The following is a 12,090-nucleotide window of genomic DNA, read 5'->3' as shown; positions in this document are numbered from 1 at the left end:
CAGCAGTCAGATGAAACCAAGAAGATATGAAGAAAATCCTACAGAAACAGCTGATCATAATTTGGGGTTAATCAGAATCATTTCATTGACGACAGCTGTATGATAATTACTTTTGTATGTGGGATTCAATGTGATTGTTTCGTTCTGAACACAGCCACATCCCAAATTATAAAAGGGTGTCCACACTTATGCAACTAGTTTATTGTAAACCCCCCCCCCCCCCCTTTTCCCCCTACATTTAAATAAAAAAACAACAACAAAAAATAAAATGCAATATTTCTGGCTCGGAACCTTGAACCTCAGGATTTTTTATTGCAGAATCACTAGCCAGTCTTTTATTCATTTACTTTTGCCATCAATCATTTTTAGATAATGTTAAATTTAGTTCAGATATGTGCGTTATCAAGGAGTTCTACTGATACAGTATGACGTCATGGGAGAGTTTACAACTGTGTGACGCCTTACTGCAAATTCCTGTGTCATGTGAGTCTTCGGTACAGGAAGTAATAACTGAGGTATTTTCTTAAAGATTGGTTTAAATAAGTAACATCATAGTTATTATTTCCTCTTTATGGGAACTTCAGTATTGACCTACATTCTGTTAAACTCATGAATTTGAGAGGTTTATGTCATGGCCAGTCATGGCCTTTTTTTAAAAAAAAGGTGTTGATACTTTTGAACGGGGTTGGACCCTGGTAGACCATGGTCCAGACGTGGACCCAGCAATGTATTTCCGAGCACTGTAGTAGAAAAAAATACTGTAGTAGAACTTGAAAAATGGAGAAAAAAACCCCCACCATAGCCACTCCAGTTTTCCAATCATGAACCATCGCAGCTTCTGTAGCAAAAACTCAGATTATTGTGGCCAAATATGTGCATCTCACCGAGAAAGGAGAGAGTTTTTACAGACTTTCATAGATTTATTTATTTAATTTATTCTGTCTGGTTAGTGATGTGACAACATGTTAAAAAAAAAAAACACAAAAAAAAACCCCCAGAATGTATAAAGCCAATTGGAGTATGCATTGTTTTAAACGCATACTCCAATTGCATTTAAACATCCGTAGCACTAGTAATGACAAAGCAAAAAATAAGCACTTCAAACTCTCTTTTTTTTTTTATAACCATAAACTAATCATTAACGTTTAAGCATTGAAAGGTAACTTGGTAAACTGTTTTCACTATTTGATCATGTTCACTGCTTCAGTGAACATTTATATAACTGGACCTTTTCAAATTGTTGAATATCTGTACTTTAGATTATAATTTGAAATATTGACAAGCAATAGATCTGGCTGGTTTTTACATTTCAGGCTACTATTTACATTGTTCTGGTCCAGAAATTGGCTCTGTCTTCAGACGACTCAGATCTGGAAGTCTATGGAGAGAAAAAAAACAAAGAAAATGCCTCCTCGACTTGAAATTCCTACTCAGAAACTCTGAGGTCTCATCAGCCCTGAGGTGATGTCAAATCGACATGGTCAATAACACCCCTGCTGGAAAAAAGTCCAACTATAGACACTGTCATATAATGTATAATGGTTTTAATGGTTATAATAGGAATTGTATTGGTTTTAAAGGAAATTGTAATGGTTCCTGTGGGTTTCTACTGGTAATTTGTTGCCTTCTATTGGTGGCATGTTATGTATAGTGGATACCATTAAAGACCAATAATGGTAATGGTTTTAATGGTTGGCTGATTTGATGGATGGCTAATGGTTAGCTAGTTTGTAATGGTAGAATTTCTATGATGGTTTCTATTTTTTTTTTTGTTCCAGCAGGGACCGTAAACATGAAATAAAAAAAGAAATCACTTCACTCCTTTAAATGACTTCATAGTAATATTACTTTAGATAAATCATAGTAGTACTTACTTTAGATAAATACACACATTAGCTGGTTGACCCTATAACATTGCCCAGACAGTTTGCTGTTTTGAAGTAAAGCAAATAGAACATAAACTCATGATCACTAATGTCAGCTGGCTAGTTTTTGTTTGTTTGTTTGTTTATTTTGCTAAAAAAACACACTTTCTTTTAGGCGCCCATGTTTTTTCCTCATTTTGTAGCTTGAAATGACCAATTACGTAATTCCGAGATCAGACTTCACACTTTGTAATTAAATCAAACGCAGCAGTTTCACTAGAGGGGGTGAGGTGGGGGATTCGGGAGGGGAAGGTTGGTCAATATTTTCTTTGCAGGCTCTTTAAGATTCCAGACTGCTCCTTCAATATTTGTACATATCTCATTCACTCCATAGACAACATTCACTGCAAATGAAAGATGTAGACACAAATTTCTTTAACAAGTGAATGTTTGTGATTATGATTATGATTCTTACACACTTTAAGTTATAATTCATATGTATAAGTTATAAATCATAATTCATATGAATTCATGATATGTGTTGGAAATGATTGGCACCCTGTCCAGGGTGTCCCCTGCCTTGTGCCCCATGCTTCCTGGGATAGGCTCCAGGTTCCCCGTGACCCTGTAAGGATAAATGGTACAGAAAATGGATGGATGGGATGAATATGTATGGAAAATGCTGTGGCATAATTACACTTAAAACACATTCTACTGTTAAGGAAAAGCATGTAAGTTGTTTTCAGAATTAGTAGAATAATTGGTCAGTTTTGATGACTCACCATCTCCTGCTTGTATGTGCTGTTTTGAGTGTGAACTTTGCCCACGTGAATGTGTGCTGGGGGAAAAAGAGGGCAGTATGACACACGCCCCTCCCACTGGAGCCAGTGAGATAAAACAGCCATTTTATCCCAGTTCCCAGTTCATCACGGCACATAACTCTCCACACATAAAGCTCCGCTCCTGGACCACTGAACTCACCTGTGAAAAGGTAAGAATTTCAGTCACCTCTACTTTTAGCATATATTTACAGCAAATTGACACATTTAGCTGTAGCTTTTACATGAAACAGAATCCATAACTGAGCTATTGACTAAATGAACAGAAATTCAAGTGCATTATAATAAAACAGGAAGTGTTATAATTAAATTCATCTTATAGTCATCATTCAAATGAAGGATGAATACAGCCTTCCCCATATAGTCAAATAATATCCCAATTTGGTCCCATTACCATCCGATCTACAATCTAAAATCTCCAGTTACTTTTGTAAGCAATGGATTGACTCTTTTGTCTTCTTTACTTAAATTTATATTTCAATTTAAACACATATGTAGAAGTGTAATAATGAAAGCCTACATCAAAATGAAATTAATCTCTTTCTCCATCTTTCAGTTATGATATTATCTTTTTCAGTTGTAATATATTTCTTCTCTCTCTCTTTCTCTCTCTCTCTCTCTGCCTCTCCCTGTCTGTCTGTCATATCTGCGTGATTCAGCAGTTCATTGTTAGTTAATTAGTGTAATTCGGAAGTTCATGTATCGTCTCTCTCTGACGTAAAACAAAAAAGAGGAAATACTTTTCAAACCACGTGCAGGAAATAGTAAACCTGCATTACTCTGTATTATCAAAAGTGATGAAGATTAGAGTTGGGCACAGTGGTCTGTGAAAAAGCTAACAAGGTCAAACCAAGAACAAGTGAAGTAAGTAAACAATATCTAATTTACACCAGTGTTAATGTAGACTACTCTGGAAACATTGCCACTACTTAAACTAATCAGCTAAAAGAAAATCTTTGTAATGTTTTCTCTTTAGCTATAAGACCAGCTTTATATTTTCCCTTCTTTATGTTCCTGTGTAAATGGATTGTTTTACTGATGGGAAGGTTAACAGCTGTTCAGGTGGCCATGGATTTTTATTTTTTTTTTAAAAAGGTTTTTGGGATTTGGTCCTGACAATGATTTTTTGGATGATTTATTATTTTCGTGTGAGGTTGATCTACTGTCTAAAATATTAGTATAACATATGTAACATGAGTAAAATATACACAGATATATACAAAGATGCACAAGTGGAATAATATATGAATATATATTTTTTAATGTTTAAAACAAACAAAGAATATTTTATATATATACACACAATACACAATATATATATATATATATATATATATATATATATATACACACACACACATTAAAAATGTTTAATGTCAGGATGTCAGGATTTACAGGATTGACAGGATAGACCTCAGAAAAGAATATTGTGGCGTTATCACAATTTTGTGATAATATTCTGATGATGTTATATCTAATGAGGATTATATATAGATGTGTTTTAATGGTGAATTTTTCCTTGAAATTTCCTCTCTTGAAATATGTCTCTAGAATAATTTACCTGTTAGGAATGCAAGAAAAGTTTAAAAGTACAAATACATCTTTCAGAAAAGCAGCATTATAATTCAAACATCAAGAAACACAAATGTCTTTTTAATACTGTTGTGTTATACGCTAAGAAGTCCATCCATTGTATTGCATCCATTTAGTCATGTATACAGTGTAATCACATCGAGCTGACTAGTTTAGATAACATATGCAGTTACTGGCTTTTCAGCCATGTGTGCCAAATAAAGAGCCGATTCATATATGTTTGTCCTGACAGAAATAGAAAAGCACCAAAGTTCCTCCCAGCACCCTGTGGAGTGTGTACTTTATGTTGCTCTCATCAATTTTGTTTACAATCTGAGAGAACATACAGTATTTTTAGTTGCTTTTGCCAGGAACACACTCTCAAATGCAGTTTAACTCATGTTATGAAATAGTCTCAAAGTCCACCTGGCTTTTATGGTTTTATGGAATTGGTAGGAGACGGTTTCCTTTGGTTACAGCAATAAGAGCATAAGCAGTAGTTCAAAAACCATCTATGTTAGATAATCAGGTTATCTGTCATCAGAAAGCAGTAGAAATCAGAATAGGATTTACATTACATTACATTTACATTTATTCACTTAGCAGATGCTTTTATCCAAAGCGACTTACAAATGAGAAAAATACAAGCAAAGGATTTAATTTAAAAAAAAAAAAACTTTTTAATTGTATTCATCTCTTTAACTCCAAGGTCCTAACCCACACCTTTATAGAGGAAGTTAAACTGATCTCAGATCAGCATGACAGCTCTGAGCAGTACCTCTAACGGTGTCCTGTAATCTGGTCATGTGCTACTGAGCACATCACAGTTATCAGCACTGGTGATAAGATAAGCGCACACAGTCAGGTTCTTTGTTCCAACAGCGTTCACTGACATATACATGATAAAATGAGTATTTTATAAAAAATAAAAAAAACTGTTATCATATCGACTGCTGACGATATCAGTGATTCATTATTAGTTTAATAGAAGGGGTGAAGGTTAGAAATAATCAGCTGACACTTATTTCAAAAAGAAACCTTAGGGTTGTTTTTCCCCCTTCTAGTAATAGATAAAACACAAATGTGAACCATATGCACTTTTCACGGGAGGTTTCCCATTAACAGTATTATCTAAATTACACTGTTGTTGCGCATAGATTCGGTGATGTTCAGAGACAAGAATTTTGACACATTTCAGGAAAAATGTGGGTTTTTGTGGTTCACAGCATTCTATGTAAACTCGAGAGACTGTTGAGCGTGAAAAATTCCAGGAGAGCAGCAGTTTCTGAAACAGCTAAATCAGCCCAACTGGCACCAAGAAACTCACTGAGATCACATTTTTCTCCAATCTGATATTTGATATTAACATTAACTGAAGCTCTTGATGTGTATCTAAACACTTGATGTGCGTTTAGCCTTTTATATTAAACACAGGGTTCATATTTGACCATTTTCTTTGCCTTTAAGTGTGGTTGTGTTAACAAAATAAAACTTTCCTCATGTGAAACTATTTGTGCTGCCACCTTGACCAGGACTCCCTGGAAGATCTATAAAATAAAATAAAATAAAAACCTCTCTTTGTACTTCACAATGCTCTTTATAGTGTCACCAAAAAAAGGTGTGATTAAAAGGAAGTGCAGTGCTAAAATTATTCTGCACAGCGCTGTGAAACCACGCTACAGACAGGAAATATGCATTTTTTTAGCCTTAGACCTCTTACAGATCACTTACACAGCCAGAAAGTTTAAAAATTTAAAAGCTATACCAAAAAAAGGTAACTTTATTGTAGATACTCAGAGTTTGTGTGTGTGTGTGTGTGTGTGTGTGTGTGTGTGTGTGTGTGTGTGTGTGTGTGTGTGTGTGTGTGCGTGTGTGTGTGTGTGTGTGCGTGTGTGTGTGTGTTTCACATTGTTCATTTGTTGTTGTTGTTTGTTTTTTTTTGTAGGACCAACAAAACAGAAAAAAGTCAAGATGTGCTGCTCGGGGTTCCTGAAAATTATTATGTTCGTCTTCAATGGCGTCATCTTCGTAAGATGTTTTTAATGATTTAAAATTTTACAGAATGATCTCAGAACTGTTTGATCTGCCTAGCTGCTTGAGGAAGTTTTATGTATTTTGGAATAAAATGGTATGCGTCCTTATCAAAAAAGGAAAGTCCAAGCACAAAGTCCTTGTCTTATACAAGCTACACTCGTGACTTTTAAAGTTCGGTTTATCTTGCTGATGTCGTGAAACAGTATAACCCACCCCGAGCAATTTTCTCATTTGAGGCAGGCATACTATTAGTCCTGAGGATCCCTGGCAGTTCATGCACTGTTTCTTACATCACCCCTAAATATTACGAACGCTAGCTCTGTAACTGTCTCGAAAGCCAGATTTTTAAAAACAAACAAACAACATGCTTGTTTAACGTCTTAGTTTTGGAGTTTCATTTATTAATGAAACCGTTCATGATGTGTCGTAATTCTTATAGACGTGTAGTTTACGGATTGGTGATTTACATTGGTTCTTTAACATGCATTATCAGAAGTACCTTGTCTTGAATTTTGTAGCCTATGTAAAGCACTTTGAGATATTGAACTGAAATGAAAGCTGCTATATTAAGAAAGATTAAAATATTATTATCTTATATAGCATATTGGTCATGATTACACGTTGTTATATACAAATTATACATGATTACGTAAGGAAGAATGGAAAAAAGCTGTAAAGTGCGTCTAGTGATTGGAAAATAGCAGCAATAACCGACATTGCATTATAGTCAGTCCACAGTCTTGGCTCATTGACTGTGGATTAAAAGCACAAGGCTATATTTCTCATTGTCTCCTATCTCAGCTATGTTTAATGATCCTTAATCTCCTTTTAGGACGTGTTACTGATATGAGATCAGTTCCTTTAAAAAAAACAAAACAAAAAAAAACAAATGAAATGAATATCAGGAGAAACTGATTTTGAAATATCAGTGAGGAAAACAGCACACAGATCAAGCTACCTTATATTTGTGGAATGGTATACCATGTCATGTTTCGCTTAGTTTAACTTTGTGTAGGTGTATTTTCTGCGTAAAACAGTCAGCCGACAAAAAGGCATTATATGAGGAAACTGACCTAGTGAATTCATAGTACATTATTTACTTTTACAGTTTAATATTTAACCATTGTAAAACCAGGAGCCACCTTGGTGATTCATATAGTAAAATCGGGGGTTATTTCCTATCATGTTTGCCTTGTCTCAACATTTCCTGGTACCTTAAGCAAATACATTAAAGCATTAGAGGATATAAAGATAATGTAATGTCTAGTTATGCTTATAAATTTGTTCTCTTTCTATCCACAGTTGGCAGGTGCTGCAATCCTGGGTGTAGGGATCTGGGTGACAGTAGACAGCAGCTCCATACTTGGTGTATTATCTCATATTAAAGATGCGCCCCCCGAGTTGGCTCAGCTGGCTAATGTGGGCTACCTGCTGATCGCTGTGGGGTCCATACTCGCCATCATGGGCTTCCTGGGCTGCTGTGGAGCCATAACTGAGAACAAGTGCATGCTTCTTACAGTGAGTGACGTCTGGTTATTTTTGAAGCCGTAACTGCAACTTAACAGGAGGAGTTCCACTGCTTTATGGTGGAGCAGTGTTCTTGAAATACTAAATCTCATAAACCCATATATTATTCACAATAGAACATAGAAAACATAGAAAATGTTTAAACTGAGGAAATGTACCATTTTAAGAAACAAATAAGTCATTTGGAATTGCTCCTTTTTCTCGTAATTTCAGTTCTTCATCATCGTGCTTATCATCTTCATTGCTGAGGTGGCCGGGGCCATTGTAGTTCTGGTGTTCAAGCCTTTGGTAAGCACAGTGACTTTAAAAGTTCAATAATTGTTTTCTTTTATTATTTCTGTCTGGCACAAATAACCTGGAAAATTATGTAAAACATAATAAAAATTGTATAAATAATGTTTAAGCTATAGACAATGCACAAGTGTATTATGTAGCTGAGAAATCCTGTTTGGAAAATTATCTTACGGTCTGGAAAGCTTGTTTGAGTTTGGATAGGCTTAATGTTGTCCATTTTACAACGCCCCATTCACTCTACCCACATCTGAATTTGGTAAGTTCCCAGAGCAGCCAGATAATTCTTCTGTGAGCAAAAAAAAAAAAAAAAAAATATATATATATATATATATATATAGTCTATGCTTCGAAAAACTTAACAAAAAAATGCAGTAAACCAGAATAAACATTGGAAGCAATTTTACATGATGGAGAAATTGATTACTGGTAAAAGGCATGAAGCCTGATACAGAATTAGTGACACTGTTCTTGGACAGGTCCATAACACAGTCTGAATTGTCTGAATGGATCGCTTTACATAACAAATAAAGTAGATATGGGTTTTTTTTCATTAAGAAGAAAAATGGACAGCGGCTGCACATCATCATAAATCAGCATGAGCTGAATTTTGAATGTTTATAGCATTATAACTTGACTTTCAATCAGCTGAATGGCCTAGTGCACTTGAAAGTGATGTAAGTCATGGCAGTCCTTACTAAAGCTAATCCTATGCTAACTCATAACATTGTATAACATTGTTAACATTGTATAACATTGTATGTGCTGGTGTGGAGCTTTTTGTACATGGACAAGAAAGTGGGCAGGCTCAAGGAATAAAAAAAATCATTCAAATTGTATTAATTCCCACTGTTTAACCATTAGAGACCCAATCTTGCCATATTTTAACAAACCTTGCCTAACGCTCCTATAAAAAACAAAGAAAATCTGTGATTGCCAATCCCACATACTAAACATAACCATTTGTAATTTGTTGTCTGTTATTATTGGAAAAAGTAAAAAAAAACAAAAACAAAAACAAAACAAAAAAAAACACACACAAAAAAACAGAAATTGTTAAATTGGAACTGGTTTCATGGATATCAGATTATGCTCATTCTTTAAAGAGATAAAGTGAATTTTTCACATTCTACAGTTAACTGAGAGTGCTCTCTGCTGGCTGAAATTCATAAACATTATCCATTCTTAATATCTCTCTCACAGGCGGAGGACATTTTGGTCAAACTGAACGAGAATTTTGTTAAGACCATCCAGACGGAATACGGAAAATATGACGAATTTACAACTGTCCTGAATAACACTATGCAACAGGTATATATAATATGGATCACTAGTTGGGGTGAAGTAAATTTGAGGTTTATTTATACAACTGAGGCTAATATTCTGTGTCTCTTTAGTTGAAATGCTGTGGATACAACAACTACACCGACTTCAAAGAATCTCCTTTTGTAACATCCACCGAGCTTTACCCACCAACTTGCTGCCTTAAAAATACTTCAGCGTGTAATCTGAATACAGCACAAACTGAGGTATAGAACACTCTCTGATGTCAGTAAACAATTACAGCCCAAATCATTAAGAGTTTAATAAACTGATGAGCCAAATGTGTTGATTTAGAACTGAGTAAAAAAATATCAGGTGTGTCAATCACAAAGGCATAAAATTATAATTCTATTAACTTAAAAATCCATCCACATATCCATAAAAGACAGGTACACAAAATATGGTTTATATATCTTAATATAATTTACTATACACATTGACATCGATTTTTTTTAATAACTTAATAGAATTACATTGACTTTCATCTTTACTCTTCATTGTAAAGGAAAGCAATGCAATATTTGTTTTAACTAAATTTATCTGTATGTTCCAAGCTCATCCACTGTCTTTTTCCCCCTCTTTTTTTTTTACAGGAAGTAAAAGGTTGTTTCAAAGCTCTAGTCAATCTGATAGAAGAAAATGCAGTTTTGTTAGGAGGCGTGGCGCTTGGCATCGGTGCTCTAGAGGTATCCAACCTGATAGTATAATTATAGTATAGAAAGTATAGATTATAATTATTTTACAATGCATTTTTTTGGGAGCTCAGCATCCCTAAAGTTTAACCTCTAAAACCCACACTTGATTTATTGACCACAAACTGCTTCAAAGAAAACCCCTTAACTTTTAATACAAGTTGCACAAGTTCCACTTATTTTCCCATTTCACATAGAAGTGGCAGCTGGTGGTTGTTAATATAGGGGAAGCACAGTTATGTTATTGAAGTTCATATTTGTGTGTGTTCTGTTTTATCTGTTGGTCTGGCCTCCTGTTTAAGTCTCAGTTTCTCCTCATATAATTAAGCGCATCAAAACAATTTTCCAAAATCAAGTCGACAAAATTAGTCATGTCTGCCATCTAAGCTGCTAACTAGCTAGCTCAATTTCACTGAAGAAGGAAGTGACATCTCACTAGCTACACCAATAACAATAAATAAATAAATAAATAAACAAACGCAGATGATAAAACAACTTTATACCTGTAATTTATTTACAGTGTTTCACAATGATAAAATAACAAGCTAGATATTTTTATGCGATATTGCAGCGAGATACTGAATATTTTGATTTGAAATATTAAATTCAAATCAATAAATATAAATAAATATTGAATTGCACAAAGAGTGATGCATAATATAGAGACGTTTTTGAAAAAACTAAACTAAACACAAAACAGAAGTGTGGAGTGCCAATAAGAGGCAATAATGTTGCAACCTTAAACCTTCTGAAGCTTGTAGCCAGAAAAGTGTACAAAAGATAACAGATAACAACTGAAGCCAAGACTGGTGTATATAAAAAAGTGTAAATCTTTTCTTTGTAAATATCCACTTTGATTCTCACTTCTTTGTCTTTTTTTTCCAGATTGCTGCGATGGTTGTGTCCATGGTCCTATACAATAACATTGGGAAATAATTACAAAAGCTAAAGTTGCTGCAAGCACTGATGTATGCACTTCTTCTTAGTACGACTGACTTCAGTGCAGGCTGATTGCTGTCTTACAGCTGCCTATTGATACAAATTCTTATGAGTCAACCCTTATGAAAAGTTACCAGCGGTTAAGGTCAGGGTTTGAAGGGGTTCATTAGTTTAAAAAAAAAAAACAAAAAAAAAAACAGCTCATTTGAATTTATTATAATTCCTGTGAATATTGCAAGAGATCCGATAACATAGGCTTCACCTGAGCTTGCTAATAAGACTAAGGATGAATAAGTGCTAGTTAGTTATTTATTGTTTTGATGACCTATTAATCAGAGCATTGTCACCCACTCATATTGTTAGACTCCGGTCTAGTCTAGCTTTGATTTTCCTGTTTCATGTTCTTCCTGTTTACTCAGTCATAAAAACAAAGTACTGTGTACCACTGGTCATGATGCATACGTTAAATGTATACTGTCTTGTAATACTATAAAAAATAAAATAAAAATTATAAATAAATTTTAAAAAAAGAAGGACAAAAAAAGGTCCTGTTCTATTGGCTATATTTTTCTTCTGTTTTAACTGAAGTGCATAACTTTTTCTGCCAATAGAACAAGACTAGAAACACAATAATATTATAATAAAATATATTATATTTTCATTTGCTATCATTTTTTTCACTCTATTATGTATGTATTGTTGTATGTTGTAATGAAATGTACTGAAATGTGTATTTGTGTACATCTAAATGAAATATTTTCTCAAATTGTCCTTCGTGCAGTATTATTGTGTCACATGATTATTTTGCCTGTTAGATTTAAAAGTGCAGTTTGTGGTTTTTAGATGACTTTTACATTTATACAAAAAAACCAAAAACAAAACCTGAACTGAAGAAACTTGTCAAACCCGTGGCATGGTAATATTGAAAATTACACAAAACCTTCAAAAGTTTTGAAATGATAAACTGCGTTTTTAAAATGGCCAAAGTCTATGTCTAAAAAAAATCTG

General features: G+C 34.2%; 1 protein-coding gene across 2 annotated transcripts; it reads left to right on the top strand.

Moving 5' to 3' along the window:
- The first annotated feature begins 2,763 nt into the window (after positions 1–2,763).
- tspan34a (tetraspanin 34a) lies at positions 2,764–11,853 on the top strand. 2 transcript variants are annotated; one of them, XM_017457186.3, is made up of 8 exons: positions 2,764–2,856; positions 6,222–6,304; positions 7,613–7,828; positions 8,051–8,125; positions 9,332–9,439; positions 9,526–9,657; positions 10,045–10,137; positions 11,029–11,853. In XM_017457186.3, the coding sequence occupies exons 2-8, from the start codon at positions 6,248–6,250 to the stop codon at positions 11,077–11,079; spliced, it is 732 nt and encodes a 243-aa protein (XP_017312675.1). In that variant the 5' UTR covers positions 2,764–2,856; positions 6,222–6,247; the 3' UTR covers positions 11,080–11,853. The 2 variants fall into 2 exon arrangements, with proteins under 2 accessions (XP_017312675.1, XP_047007121.1); XM_047151165.2 differs by lacking the exon at positions 2,764–2,856 and adding an exon at positions 3,494–3,568.
- The last annotated feature ends 237 nt before the right edge of the window (positions 11,854–12,090 follow it).

The sequence above is a fragment of the Ictalurus punctatus genome, chromosome 26 (genome assembly GCF_001660625.3).
Source record: "Ictalurus punctatus breed USDA103 chromosome 26, Coco_2.0, whole genome shotgun sequence".
In the NCBI taxonomy this organism is placed as follows: Eukaryota; Metazoa; Chordata; class Actinopteri; order Siluriformes; family Ictaluridae; genus Ictalurus; species Ictalurus punctatus.
This window is presented reverse-complemented; position numbering and strand designations above follow the sequence as displayed.